The sequence below is a fragment of the Lynx rufus genome, unplaced genomic scaffold (assembly GCF_022079265.1).
Source record: "Lynx rufus isolate CCGP_SWC_20201006 ecotype Redwood Valley unplaced genomic scaffold, mLynRuf1.p SCAF_3, whole genome shotgun sequence".
NCBI classification, from domain to species: Eukaryota; Metazoa; Chordata; class Mammalia; order Carnivora; family Felidae; genus Lynx; species Lynx rufus.
Window position 1 is genome coordinate 18,318,729 of NW_025814845.1, and position 15,937 is coordinate 18,334,665.

The following is a 15,937-nucleotide window of genomic DNA, read 5'->3' on the forward strand; positions in this document are numbered from 1 at the left end:
GCCGATCATCACAACATCTTGTGAACTGGTATTATTTTACAGAGATAGAAATTGAGTTCTGAAATGTAAGCACCTCACCCAAGAACCTGATAATCCTTGGGAGTAATTTTTCCACGTAACTGTGTGCACAGCCCTGTTTCTGCAGAGACTGAAAGGTGGAAAGGAAAGGATCCATTATAATAAAACACAAAAATACACGACTCTGAGTTCCCCTTGCTCATCAGAGGCGCTGCAGCTCTGGAAGAGGTACAATAAGCAGGAACAATGGCATGAAAAACTACCCCCAACCGGGACGTTCTTCCGCCAGCGGAACGCAAGCGCCGGGACCTTGAGCCGCCGGGGGGACCAGAGAGGAACGGACTCACGGCCCGGCAGTTGCCTGGTAACGCCCGCTGAAGGAGTCCCGGCGTCTGAAGGTCCCGGAGAAGTGTCACTGGCCCCGAGTGGGACCCCGTAGTCCGTTCTCTCCGCGCCAGCCTGTCCCCGCGGCTTGGCGGGCTAGGGCAGGGGAAATGTTGCAGGAGGAGTCGGATCTTTCTCTCGTTATTGCCCAGATAGTCCAAAAGCTCAAGGGCTCCAATTTGTACGCTCAGTTGGAACGGCAGGCCTGGGTGAGTGAGGCCGAGTGGGGAAGGATGGAGACGGGCGGGGCCGCGGCGATGCCTGGTCTCCTGCACCCCGCTCACCCAAGCCGGAGCCCGCCTCTGGTCTCCCCAGCTCGGCCCCCGGGCACCGAGGAACCTCCCTTGCAGGTGTAAACTCCACCGGCTCAGCCTCGCGCGTGGTGTAGTGGATTTTTAAAGGAGGGTGGGGCGCATCCCGCCTTTCTTTAGGCCGGAGAGCGCCGAGGCTCTTCATTCATACTGCAGCCCTTTCCAAGGTCTAATTTTTTAAGCTGCTGGAATCAGTAGCGATGCGTTGGACACGTCTTCTCTCACATTTTTCGTCCTGTGGGTGGGTTTGGACCCCCCCCCCCCAGGTGCCTTTTTGCTTTCCGGCAACCTGTCACCTTCTTGCACTCTGTCCTCTCTGCAGTGATTTCTTACTTTATCGCTCCACCCGGCATTTCCTGAGTATTTTCTAACGTGCCAAGTTCTTTGGAAGCAGAGATTGATCAGGAGATCTTTTTGTGTGAATGTCTTATAAATGGAGTCGTACAGTGTGTAAAGTTGTGTGTCTGGTTTCTGTCATTCGGCATAAGGCTTTTGAGATTTATTCACATTTTGGTATTTCGCTAACTCTGTTCCTTTTGATTGCTGAGTAATATTTCAGTGTTTGGATGTACTGTTTGTTTATCCGTTCATTGGTTGCTGGGCATTTTCAGTTATAGTTGTGGGCTGTTTTCGGTTATAGAGATTATGAATAAAGCGGATATATACATTCTGATACAGCTTTTTGCTTGAATATCTTTCTTTTCTTTTGGATAAATACCTAGGAGTGGAAATCCTGAGTTCCATGGTTAAGTGTATGTTTAATTCTGTAAGAATCTGCCAAACTTTTCCGGAGTGGCTGTTATCGCTTTGCATTTCCACCAACAGTTATGAGGGTTTCAGTTGCTCTGCATCCTTGCTAGCACTTGATGCCAGTTTTTATTAATTCATTTTTACTTATTAATTACACTCCTCTGGTAGGAGCATAATGATATCCTGTTGTGGTTTTAACTGCACTGCCTTTATGACTAATATTGAGCATCTTACTATATGTTAATACCTTCTTTGATGAAGTAGTTTGTGCAAATCTTTTGCCCGTTAAAAAAAAATTGTTGGGGCGCCTGGGTGGCTCAGTCAGTTGGGCGTCCGACTTCCGCTCAGGCAATGATCTCACAGCTCGTGAGATCGAGCCCCGCCTCAGGCTCTGTGCTGACAGCTAGCTCAGAGCCTGGAACCTGCTTCGGATTCTGTGTCTCCCCCTCTCTCTGCCCCTCCCATGTTCGCGCTCTGTCTCTCTCTGTCTCTCAATAATGAATAAACATTAAAAATTTTTAATTGTTATTTCATTGTTGAATTGTAAGTATTCTTTATATATGACACAAGTCTTTTATCAGATAAGCATCTTGGAAATATTTTCTGTCAATCTGTGGCTTCATCTTTTCATTTCCTTAACTGGATGTTTCAAAGAGCAAAACTTTTTTTATTTTGATGGCAATTTTTTTTTATCGGTTTCTTCTTTTGTGATTTGTGTTTTTGTGCTGTGCCTATGAATCTTTGCCTAACCCAAGGCCTCAAAAAGTTTCTCCTAAGGTTGGTTCTAGAAGTTTTATGGTTTTAGTTTTTACATTTATATATGTGATGCATTTTAAGTTAATTTAAAAAATTTTTATGTTTTATTTATTTCAGAGAGAGAGAGAAAGAGAGAGAGAGAAAGAGAGAGAGTGCAAGCAGGGAAGGGGCAGAGGGAGAGGGAGACACAGAATCCAAAGCAGGTTCCCGGCTCTGAGCTAGCTGTCAGCACAGAGCCCGACGTGGGGATTGAACCCACCAACTGTGAGATCATGATCTGAACTTGAAGTCAGATGCTCAACTGACTGAGCCATCAAGGCATCCCTTGAGTTAACTTTTTGGTATAGATAGATAGATGTCCAATATTGTACCTATTTCCATTACCTATTTGTTGACCACCTATCCTTTCTGCACTAATTTCGTTGGTTCTTTTGTTGAAAATTAACTTAGTAACACACACACACACACACACACACACACACACAAAACTGTTTCTGGCTCTTTAATCTGTTCCACTGATCTATTTGTTTTGATTTTTGTAACTTTAAAGTGAGTCTTGAAATCAGATATTTAGTTTTCCAGCTTTGTTCCTCTTTTTCAAAATTGTTTTGGCTATTCCAGATCCTTTGTCTTTCCATTTAAAGTTTAGAATCATCTTGCAAATTACTACAAAAAGTTTACTGGGATTTGGATTGGGAATATGTTGAATCTGTAGGTCAATTTTGGGAGAATTGACATGTTAACAACATTGAATTTTCTGCCTATGAATACATTTTGTCTCTTTATTTCTGTTTTCTTTATTTTCTCTTGTTGGTGTTTTATAATTCAGTATACAAACCTTGCACATATTTTGTTTAGATTTTCCCCTAAGTATTTCTTGTTTTCTTGATGCTATTATAAATGCTATTATAAATTCTTTCTCATTTCATTTTCCACTTGTTTGTTGTCAGTGTGCAGTAATATGATTGATATTTGTATATTTACCTTGTATCTTGTGACCTCACTAAACTTGCTTGTTAGTAATAGTACCACTTTTTTGTAGGTTGCATAGGATTTTCCAAGCACATGTGTCATATGTGAATAAAGACAATTTTACTTCTTCCTTACAGTCTGTATGCCTTTTTTTTTTTTTTGTCTTGTTGCACTGGCTAGTGCCTCTACTGCAGTGGTATACAGATGTGTTCTATTAGGTTGAGGAAGCTCTCTTTTATTCCTTGTTTTCTCAGAGTTTTATTATGAATGGATGTTGAATTTTGTGAGATACTTTTCTTGTGTCTGTAGAGATGCTCATGTTGATATGGTGAACAACACTGATGGGTTTTGAATGTTGAACCAATTTTGCATTTTTGAGATAAATTCCATTTAGTTATGATGCATTATCCACATATACATTTTTTATTCAATTTGTTAATATTTTGTGGAAGAATTTGTGGATATTTTCATGAAAAATATTGGTGTATAGTTTTATAAAACTGTATAATTTTATCAGGTAATGCTGATCCCATAAACTGAGTTGGGAAATGTTCCCTCTTTCCTATTTTCTGGAAGCATTTGTATAGAATTAATACTTTTCCTTCTTAAATATTTGGTAGGATTCCACTTATTTCCACGTAACTGTGTGCACAGCCCTGTTTCTGCAGAGACTGAAAGGTGGAAAGGAAAGGATCCATTATAATAAAACACAAAAATACACAACTCTGAGTTCCCCTTGCGCATCAGAGGCGCTGCAGCTCTGGGGCCTGGAGTAAGGTCACTGGGGCCTGGAGTTTTCTTGGTGAGAGCATTTTTAATAAAAAAGTTAAGTAAAAAATATACTCAGGGCAGTTCAGGTTATTTACTTGTTGAATATTCCATATGTATTTGAAAAGAATGAGCATTCTGCTCTGGGTATTCTGTAAGTGTCAATTAGGTCAAGTAGATTGGCAATTTTGTTCAAGTGAGTATGGAGGCTTACTGAGTATGGAAGTCAGTACAGTGGGGGTCAAGCTAGGCTTGGGTTTTGTTACTACTGTCAATAGCTTCAATGTATCATAGGTTCAGATTTGGTGGGCTGCTGTAACCTTGTGCTTAGAAAGGGTTCTGGACTACCGGACAGTTTTTCTCATTGTACTACATCCTGTGCTTTAATCTGCCTCTGCTTGCTTGTGCCACGGAGGGAAGTCTCTCTCCCTACTCTTATCTTTCTCTTAGCAGTAGAAAGTTGTTGCTCAGTCCTAAGCTCATGGTAGATACAGGCATTCTCTAATATACAGTCCATTTGCCTTGGGAATGGGTCTTTCTCAGTGTTCCTTCTTCTCTTCTTGGCAGCCAAACTCTGCCTTGTATCTGTGGCAGATGATGGATGAAAGAGAGATTCCTGACCCTCATTAGAGCTGGCTCACTTCTGCTTTGTACTGGTGTAGGATCCTGGGCCCAAGAGAGTTGGGTTGATTGATTGATTGATTGATTGATTGATTTTTACTTTACCATGAGTAAGATCATTTTTGTGTCTATCTCACCCCCAGAAACAATTATTGCCTTGCCGTTAGAGTGGGATGTTTTCTGAACTCTCTCTCTCAGAGGTTTAAGGTCATTTCCTCATGTGAGAGGAGAGTTTAGAGAAGGTAGCATGGTTTTATTCCTGTCTGGAGTGACAGCTTATCCCTTCTGTGCACCTGTGTCACGAAAAAGGGCTCTCTGCCCATTCTCTGCTCTGCCCCCATTCTCTTGGGTGGGAGACCCATGGAAAAGAGCATGAAAGTGAGTGTAAATTCCCCTTGTGTTTTGAGCTCCTAGTTATTCTAAACGGACATATTATCCCACATGCAGTCTACTATAGTTAAAATTTTAGCTGTATTTCTTCTTGCTTGTGTGGTAGTTTCCTTTTCCTCCTATGCTCTGCCAAAGTAAAATAGTTTGGAGTCCCATCTGTCCTTGGAGGGACTTGTTGTTCTTTGAAATTTAATTCATTTGGTTGTCCTACAACCTCAATTTTCTGGTGGGTTCAAAAGTTATGATTGGGTAGATTATACCACTTTTTCTCATTGTTAGGGTGGGAGAGGCATGCTCTTATACTGGCTTTCGACATCCTGTGTATTAGAACTCCAATAATAAATGTTGAAGGATTACATCTATGTCCATGAGAAAAATTGCTCTGTAATTTTCCTTTCTTGTAACATCTTTGACAAGCTTTATATCAAGGTTATGCTGACCTGATGAAATGAGTAAGAGAAGAGGTCCCTCCTTTTTTATTTTTTGTTTGCTGTAAGAGTGTTATGAGATTGTATTCTTTCTTTCTTAGGTGTTTGGAAGAATTCTCCAGTGAAGTCTGTGTCTTAGACTTCCTCTGGGGAAGGTTGTTTTTTGTTTGTTTGTTTGTTTGTTTTGTTTTTTTAATTAGCAGACTTTATTTTTCATTTTTAACTTTATTTTTTAAGGTTGGTTTATTTGTTTGTTTGTTTGTTTTGAGAGAGAGAGTGAGCACACAAGCTGTCAGTGTGGAGCCCGACATGAGACCCAAACCCACAAACCAGGAGATCACGACCTGAGCCAAAACTAAGAGCTGGATGCTTAACCAACTGAGCCACCCAGTAGCCCTTGTATTTTTTTTTTTTTTTAGAGGAAGTGTGAGCAGAGGAGTGAGGCAGAGAGGGAGAGAGAGAATCTTAAGCAGCCTCCACGCTCAGTGCAGAGCCCTACTTGGGGCTTGAGCACATGACCCTGGGATCATGACTTGAGCTGAAATCAAGAGTCGGTCACTCAACCCACTGAGTCACCCTGGAGCCCCTAGCAGACTTTACTGTTTAGAATAGTTTTAAGTTTACAGCCAAACTGAGCAGAAGATAACAGAATTCCCATATATTCCCATTTCCCTTGCACGCAGTTTCCCCTATTATTAACATCTTGCATTAATGTGGTACATTTTTTACAATTGGTGAATAAATATTGATATACAATTATTAAATAAAATCTGTAGTTCACATCAGGATTCACTCTTTGTGTTGTACAGTTCTAATGGTTTTGACAAATGTATGATGTCATATATTCACTATTTCAGTATCTTGTAGAATAGTTGCACTGTCCTAAAAATCCTTTGTGTCCCACCTACCCCTCCTCCCTCCTTTCCTCCCAAGCCCCTGGTGACCACTGACTTTTCTGTCTCTATAGTTTCACCTTTGAGAATGTCATATAGTTGGACTCGTGCAGTATATAGCCTTTTCAAACTGGCTTCTTTCACTTGGTAATATGCAATATGTTCCCCTATGTCTCTTTGTGGCTTGATAGCTGTTTTTTCCCTTTGGAATAATATTCTATTATGTGCATGTATCACAGTTTATTTATACATTCTATTGAAGGACATCTTGGTTGCTTCCAAGTTTTGGCAGCTAAAACTGGTAAAACATTCCTGTGTAGATTTTTGTGTTGACATAAGTTTCCCACTCACTTGGTTAAATACCAAGGAGCATAACTGCTAGACTGTATGATAAGACTATGATGAACTTTGCTGGAAACTGACAACTTATCTTTTAACGCGGCTGTACCATATTACTCTCTCATTAGCAGTAAGTGAATGTTTCTGTTGCTCCACATCTTCACCAGCATTTGTGTTACCCGTGCTTTAGATTTTAACCATTCTGATAGATGCGATAATCTTACTGCTGTTTTAATTTGCAGTTCTTTAATGACATATAACACTGTGCATCATTTCAGATGTGTATTTGCGATCTGTATACCTTCTTTGGTGAGGTGTCTGTTCAGATCTTTTGCCCATTTTTAAATTGTATGTTCTTTCTTATTGTTGAATTTTAAGAGTTTGTTATATATTTTGGGTACAATTTTTTTTTGTATCCGTTATGTGTTTTACGAGTATTTTCTTCCAATTGGGGGCTAGTCTTTTCATTCTCTTAACAATATCTTTTGCAAAGAAGATTTTAAATTTTAATGGAATCCAACCTATCATTTTTTTTTTCTTTTATGGATTGTGCTTTTGGTGTGTCTAAAGATTAATTGACAAACCCAAGGTCAGTTAGGTTTTCTCTTATGTTATCTTTTAGAAGTCTTCTAATTCTGGGCTTTGAATTTAGGTCAGTGATCCATTTTGAGTTAATTTTTGTGAAGGGTATGAGGTATGTATCTAGATTTTTTTTTTTGTATGTGGCTGTCAAATTGTTTGAGGACAACTTGTTGACGTGTTGAAAAGACTGTCTTTGGGGCGCCTGGGTGGCGCAGTCGGTTAAGCATCCGACTTCAGCCAGGTCACGATCTCGCGGTCCATGAGTTCGAGCCCCACGTCAGGCTCTGGGCTGATGGCTCAGAGCCTGGAGCCTGTTTCCGATTCTGTGTCTCTCTCTCTCTCTGCCCCTCCCCCGTTCATGCTCTGTCTCTCTCTGTCCCAAACATAAATAAACGTTGAAAAAAAAAAAAAAAGACTGTCTTTGCTCTTCAAAAAAAAATTCAAAAAATTGCATTTGCTCCTTTGTCATAGATCAGTTGGCTATGTTTGTTTTTGTATTTCTGGATCTCTAATCTATTCCATTGATCTGTTTGTCTAATTTTTCACCATTACCACACTGTCTTGATTTCAGTAGCTTTCTACTAAGCTGAAGTTGGGTGGTGTCAGGCCTCCAACTTCGTTCTTATTCTTTAATATCATATTGGCAAGATTTTTAATAACATTAAGTTTTAATAGATATAGGAATATTAAGATTTTCTATTCCTTTTATTGTGAGTTTTGATAAGTTGTGTTTTTCAGGGAATTTGCCTAAATTTTTTTATGATAAACTTATATTTCTTTTTTTTTAAACTTGTTTTATTTTTTATTTTTTAAAATTTCCTTCCAAATTAGTTAGCATATAGTGCAACAATGATTTCAGGAGTAGATTCCTTAGTGTCCCTTACCCATTTAGCCCATCCGCCCTCCCACAATTCCTCCAGTAACCCTCAGTTTATTCTCCATATTTATGAGTCTCTTCTGTTTTGTCGCCCTCCCTGTTTTTATATTATTTTTGTTTCCCTTCCCTTATGTTCATCTGTTTTGTCTTTTAAAGTCCTCATATGAGTGAAGTCATATGATTTTTGTCTTTCTCTGACTGACTAATTTCACTTAGCATAATACCCTCCAGTTCCATCCACATAATTCCAAATGGCAAGATTTCATTCTTTTTGATTACCAAGTAATACTCTATTGTATGTATGTATATATATATATATATATATATATATATATATATACCACATCTTCTTTGTCCATTCATCCATCGATGGGCATTTGGGCTCTTTCCATACTTTGGCTATTGTTGATAGTGCTGCTATAAACATGGGGGTGCATGTGTCCCTTTGAAACAGCACACCTGGATCCCGTGGATAAATGCCTAGTAGTGCAATTGCTGGGTCGTAAGGTAGTTCTATTTTTAGTTTTTTGAGGAACCTCCATACTGTTTTCCAGAGTGGCTGCACCAGCTTGCATTCCCAACCTTATATTTCTTTTTTTTTTTTTTAATTTTTTTTTTAACGTTTATTTACTTTTGAGACAGAGAGAGACAGAGCATGAACGGGGGAGGGTCAGAGAGAGGGAGACACAGAATCTGAAACAGGCTCCAGGCTCTGAGCTGTCAGCACAGAGCCCGACGCGGGGCTCGAACTCACGGACCTTGAGATCATGACCTGAGCCGAAGTCGGCCGCCCAACCGACTGAGCCACCCAGGTGCCCCCCAACCTTCTATTTCTTTTTAATGTCTGAAAATTATATTACAATTTCTGATAGTGGTAATTTGTGTGCATGCATGTGTGGTGTGTGTGTTTGAACAGTTTTGCTAGGGGTCTCTCAGTTGATTAATCTCATCAAAAACAATTTCGGCTTTGCTGATTTTGCCTTAAGTTTGTATCATATCTTTATTATTAATTGCTTCTCACTTTCTTTAGGATTGATTTGCTGGGTTTTTGTTTTGTTTTGTTTTGTTCTGGTTTTGGTTGTTTGGTTTCTGTTGTTATTAGTTTCTTGAGATGGAAGTATGCATCAAGGACTTGAAACCATTCTTCGTTTCTAAAATATGTATTTAAGGTTATAATTTTCCCTCTATGCACTACTTTAACTGTATCCCACAGTTTTAATGAATCATATTTTCATTATCCTTTCATTCAAAATATTTTATATTTTTTGTAATTTTAAATTTGACCCAAGGGTATTCTAAAGTATATTGCTTAGTTTCTAAGCAATTGAGATATTCTATTTATGTAAAATTTTAGGGACTTGCTTCATAACCCAATATATAATCAATTTTGCTAAGTGTTCCATGTGCACTAGGAAAAAATGTGTATACTGTCACTGTTGGTTCAATGAGATATGCCACTGAGGTCTACTTGTTAATTATGCTGTTCACCTTTTCTATAATCTTACTGAATTTTTTCTGCTTATTTTATCAGCTATTGAAAGAAATATGTTAAAATCTCCCACCGTGATTGTATCTTTGTCTATGTCTTTAACACTCAGTTTTTTGCTTTCTATATTTTAAGGCTATTTTATTGGTTGTATAAGATTTATATTGTGATATCTTCTAGATGGCCTAACCCCTTAGTCATTATGAAATGTCCTTTATTTCTAGTGAGTTTTTTGCCTTAAAATCTGTTTTGCTGATGTTAGTGTACCTATACTAGCTTTCTTTGGTTAGTGGTTGCATAGTATGACTTTTTCCATACTTTTATTTTCACCCTTTCTGTAACTGTATTTAAGATGTGTCTGTTGAAACCATTGGCAAAATATAGTTATTTTTTAAATCCAGTCTAATAACCATTGTCTTTTAAAAAAAATTTTTTTAATGTTTATTTTTGAGAGAGAGACAGAGAGTGAGCAGGGGAGGGGCACAGAGAGAGAGGAGGTACAGAATCTGAAGCAGGCGCCAGACTTTGAGCTGTCAGCACAGAGACTGACGTGGCGCTTGAACTCATGTACCGTGAGATCATAACCTGAGCCGAAGTTGGACGCTTAACTGACTGAGCCACCCAGGAGCCTCACAGCCATTGTCTTTTAGTTGTATTGTTTAGTCTATTTACATTCAATGAATTTACTGATATATTGCATTTGTATTTCCTGTCTTAATATTTGTTTTTTTTAATTGATCTATTTGCTTTATATTATGTTTTCTTTATTTTTCTGATTATTCAACTGTTATTCAAATGTTTTATTATTTTTCTCTCTGTTAATGTGTTAGTTACACATTGTTTTACTGTTCTTTAAATAGCTACCCTAGATGTTACAAAATTTATTTTTGATTAATCTCATATCAATTATATATGTAATGCATAAATCTCAAATAAATTATTACTTTTACTAGTTCCCTTTTATATAATTCTAGAACTTAGAACACTTTACTCATTTATGGCTTTTTCCTTTTGTTATTTTTGCCATGCCTTTTGTGTGTAATTTAAATCCCTCAAGACATTGCTATTATTGTTTTGTAGCATCAATAGTCCATATTTACTCATATTTAACCACATTTTTATCCTTTTTTTGCTCATTTCCTTCTATATTTCCATATTTACCCTGAGATTATTTTTCTTTTATTATAACTATTTTTAGTTTCTTGGTGATGAATTCTTCAGTTATATTTGTCTGATGATGTCTTTATTTCATCTTCATTATTGAAGGATTTTTTTATGCATATAGCTTTCAAAGTTGGTAGTAATTTTTTTTTCAGCCATGTTGAGACTTTTTTTGGGGGGGATTTTGGTGTCTGTTTTATGAAGTCAGACATTAATTTTTTTTGTTATCCACTGGTATGCCCCCCACCCCAGCATACCCTGACTGCTTTTAACGTTTATGTCTTTGGTGTTTGGTAGTTTTGTTAAAATGTGCTCTGGTGTGTTATTATTATTTGTTTGTTTTATTATTTGTTGTTTGAATTATTGTATTGTTGTTTATATTGTTGTTGTTTGTGTTATTATTATTTAATTTATTCTGGTTTGAGTTTGTGGGGCTTATTAAATCTGGGGTTGATATCTTTTCACCAGTTTTGGAAAATTCTTGGCCGTTATTTGTTCCAATATTTATTCTGCCACATTTTCTCTCTCCTCTCTTTCTGAGACTTCAATTTATACATGTTAGACTTTTCACTGAATCCCACTTGTCTCCAGTACTCTTTTTCTGTGTTTTGCATTATTTTTTTTTTCTCTGTGCATCAATGTGGATCTTTTCTTTTCACCCTCCACTTCACTAATCCTGTTTAGGCTATTTTCACATCTCCTGGTGAATCCATCTAATGCGTTCTTATTCACATGGTGTATTTTTCAGTTCAAAATTTCCAGATGTTTCTTCTTTATGGTTTCCAATTCTCAGGTAAAATTATCTGCTTTTCATCATCTATTTTGTCCATTTTTTCCTCTTTTTCAAAAAACATATAATTCATAATTATTTTAAAGTCCTTGTCAGTTAACACCAATATCTAGATCACGTGTAGATATCTGTTTATGGTGTTATTTTCTCTTAGCTTTGTTTATTTAATTTTGTCTGTTGGTGTGACTAGTAAATATTTGATGCTAGACATTGTGTACAAAAAACTGTAAAGCTTCTAGATGATATCTAACTTTATTGAGGATTCACCCTCTTTTCCACTGGGGAGATAGTCTTATGACTGGTTACCATAATCCAATTGGGGAATGTTCTGTATTGAGGCTGAGTTTTAGACTCTTAGGCTCAATCTTACTCTATTTTTTTTTTTTTTTCCTGGCTCTCCAAGGGTTTCAACTAAGAATTTGATGTATTCTAGAGGTCCTTTTCCCTTTGGGTCCCAACGTCTAATATTTTTCTTGTCAGACTTAAAAAAAACTTTTCAGAGGTTTCCTGCTTAGGTTTTTAGCTTTCTACTCTGCAGAATCCCAGTATTCAAAAAAATTTCTTGAGGACAAATCAAAGCTATGTGCTTAAGATCTCCAAGTCTGGGGCAAAGCTCTCCTTATTTCTCTGTCCACTGTTGGTAGCCCTACTTTGTACTGGGTTTGTATTGATTCTCAGCCTCTTGTCTATGCTCAGAATGCTTCCAGGGAAGACATGGCTATAGACACCAGTTCATCTCTCAAGATGTTTCCCTTTCTGTTACTTTAGTTCTTGTTCTCTCAGCAACTCTCTTCTGCCTTCAGATAGTTGATTTTGCTCCCAGGCTTTACTAGTTGTTCTCTGCAGGTCTGCTGATCAGCTCCTCCATCAACTTGGAAATATAAGTCTCATTTGTGAGGATTGAACAAGATAATATGCCTGGCACATAGTAAGTTCTCAGTTAACATAAGCCTGAGCATTCCTTGAAAGTCCAAGTAAGATTGCTTAATACCCTCACTGCTTATTAGGGCCCTTCGAAAAATGTTCAAAATCCTTGATTATGCCTACAAAGCTTGGTGATACTGTTCTTCACTCTACTCTTTCAGCCATGACCATCCAAACTTTGTAGGTCTCACATAACCTCCCAGTTTAGTGGCCTGTAGTACCTGGAAATTTCTTTTTTGTAATATTTATCACACCTGCATTTATTTTTTATTTTATTTTATTTTTTGGTTTGTTTATTTTTGAGAGAGAGAGAGAGAGAGAGAGAGAGAGAGAGAGAGAGAGTGGGGGGGGGAGGGGCAGAGAGGGAGACAGAGGATCTGAAGCAGGTTCTGAGCTGACAGCAGAGAACCCAATGCAGGGCTCAAACTCACGAACCAGGAGATTGTGACCTGAGCTGAAGTTGGATGCTTAACTGACTGAGCCCCCCAGGTGCCCCTGTATTTATTTTTGAAATGTCTGCTTTCCTCATTAAAGTGTAAGTTTCATGAAAGCAGGAAGAGAGTATGTCTGCATTGTTCTGCTCTATCCTACACCTAGCAAAATGACTGCGTGAGCCAGGTGCTCAACATGTATTTAGGAAATAGAATAAATCTAGAGTTTTCTTTTTAATATTTTTTAAGTTTTATTTAAGTCCAAGTTAGTTAGCAGATAGTGTAATAATGGTTTCAGAAGTAGAATTTAGTGATTCCTCACTTACATATAACACCCAGTGCTCATCCCAACAAATGCTGTCCTTAGTGCCCATCACCCACTTAGCCCATCCCCCACCCAACACCCCTCCAAGCAACCCTCAGTTTGTTCTCTTAAGATTCTCTTACAGTTTGCCTCCCTCTCTGTTTTTCTCTTATTATTGCTTCCCTTCCCCATGTTCATCTTTTTTGTTTCTCAGATTCCACATAGGAGTGAAGTCATGTGATATTTATCAGATTCTTCCTTTTTAATGTTAACTTGAACAGCATATGTGGAGTAGCTACTGTGTGCCAGATACTTTACTGGGCGATAAAAGATTGCTGAAAGCATCTTTACTTATAAGGAGTTCAAAGTCTTACACGAGACTCTGCTTTTCTTTGAAAATGTGTTTCCTGTAAGGATTTTTTTTTATTCAAGCTTGAGCTCTGATAAGTTAATAATTGTTTCTTAATTTATAAGAAAACTTCAAGTTCTAGAAAATAAGCAATGATGACAAATTCTTTGTTTTCAAAGCTGTTCGTACTTCAGAATTGCAAATAAGAGATTCAAGACCTGTGTAGGATATAACCTTATTTGGAGATTACTGTCCCAAGGAAGTATTTTTGTCTCTTTCTATTTTGAACTTCATTTATATTAATTAAATACGGTTTTTTATTTGATTATTCAATAAGTATTTATTGAGCATTTAGTATATGTTGGGCACAATTCTACTCCCTGGGGATACAACAGTGAATAAAATAAAGTTCTGCTATCATGGAGAAGTGATAGTATTACAAATAAATACAGGTCCACAGTCTTTTATCTAAAACCCGGGGCCAGATATGTTTTGGAATTCAAATTTTTTTCTAATTTTATAAAGGTAATTCATGCATATTCTATGTTATTTACTATCCCTACCATGGTCTTGTAGCACCTTGTAATTATATAAATTAATATTTCTGCAGCAAAATGTGTGAATTTTCATACTAAGTGTGATAAATAAGGACTATAAATAGTCTCATGTCAATTCAGGTCAGATCAGATTTTTGCCACTAAGTGAGTTCAAGTCAGGACCCATTATGCCATCAATTCAGTTATGAAAAGACTTTGTTTTTCAAAGCTTTTCAGGTCTTGGAATTTTAAATAAAGGATAATGTAACATCAGTAAATTGCTTCGGTATAATAAAAAATAGGGCAAGGTAAGAGAAAGAAAGATAAAGCAGGGTAAGGAGATGATGAGTTCATGGGAACTCAACTTACATTTGGCTGGTTCTTGTGATACATAAAGTAAAAGATGTAATGTTATAGATTTATACTTTAAAAGAATGTAATTATAGATGTTTTAATATTAAAGCAATCTTGGACTTGAAAAAATATGTAATAACAACTTTCCCTTAGCGTATATTCTCTACTGCAGACATTTAAAGAAATAAGCTAACTCTTAAAAGGCAACTTGACAATCAGTTTTAATAACATGCTTTTAAACAAGTGACTGTTTATTTGTTACGTGCCTTTACAGTTTTAACCATGAGGGCAGTTTTCTGCCCCCAGCATTTTCCGTACTGTCTTCATTTTGTCTGAGTATACTCTGGAAGTGCCAGAACAGTGTTGGTTCAACTTAATTAGAAAATTAAAATCGCACAGAATATTTCAAAGACAAATATAAATGATTTTTAGACTTTCTTTAGCAAAAGAAAGTCTACCATTAGCACTTCTTTTTTAACATTATAATTAAAGTGCATTTTAATGTATTCTTTTGTAGATTAAAGTTTAATTATCTAAGATCTTAGCATGGTAACATGGAATTTTGTGTTTCTGGAAAGAGGTTATGTTTTTTGATTTCTGAGTTTTCCTGAGTTATTTTGTTATAAAGTCAACCTGCACCTGTTTGGTTTTTTGTTTTTGTTTTTTTTTTTTTGTTTTGTTGTTGGTGGTGGTTTTAAGAGCTAGAGAGTGCGAGCAGGGGAGAGGGGCAGGGGTAGAGAGAGAGAGAGAATCTTAAGCAGACTCCACACTCAGCATGGAGCCTGATGCAGGGCTTGATCTCACGACCCTGAGATCATGACCTGAGCCAAAATCAAAAGTCGGATGCTCAACCGACTGAAGCACCCAGGCGCCCCAGGTCAACTTCCATCTTAAAATTGAATTTGCTCGCTCATCCTCTAGACACTAGAGTGATAGCTTAATTCAAATTTGATATTTAGCACCAAGATCAACATTGTTATTTTGTATCATTCATTACTTGTATTTAAAAGGGATGTTGTGTAAAACCTCAAATGTTATTTCCATTCCATTAAGTATTTAATAAGTCTTGTTGCTCAGATTGTTATTATGAATAATAGAATTGTAAAAGGAAGGAGACTGAAAGAAGATAGGCTTTGGAGAGGGAAGGAATAATATAACTGATAGGATGTTGTCATAAGTTCAGAACCCCAGAGCATCTCAGTGCTGGTGTCCCTCACTAAAAACCTTATGGAATTATATCTCTAATATTGTTTTTTATTTATCATTATCAGAAATATATACATACAGAGAGAATTTAGAGATCATAAAAAGGAGAGAAGGAACTGGCATTCATTTATCATTTATTATAGAGAAATGAATATTTCATGGATTTAAATAGATTTTAATTAAATATATTTTCTTTAAGACATGTATAGATAGAACATATATCGGTATTGATAGGCCTGTGCCATGAGTAGGGCTTACTGTCTTCTGTCTTTTTTTTTTTCCCCTCTAGGGTGGGATATGGCATATA

The 15,937-nt window shown here is 37.1% G+C and overlaps 1 protein-coding gene across 1 annotated transcript in view; it reads left to right on the forward strand.

Moving 5' to 3' along the window:
• The first annotated feature begins 456 nt into the window (after positions 1-456).
• The window catches only part of TBC1D19 (TBC1 domain family member 19), a 145,761-nt gene continuing 130,280 nt past the window's right edge, over positions 457-15,937 (forward strand). Inside the window, exon 1 of the mRNA XM_047092207.1 lies at positions 457-611. Within this exon, the coding sequence (XP_046948163.1) occupies positions 513-611 (99 nt within the window). The 5' untranslated portion in view covers positions 457-512. The remainder of the gene's footprint in view (positions 612-15,937) is intronic.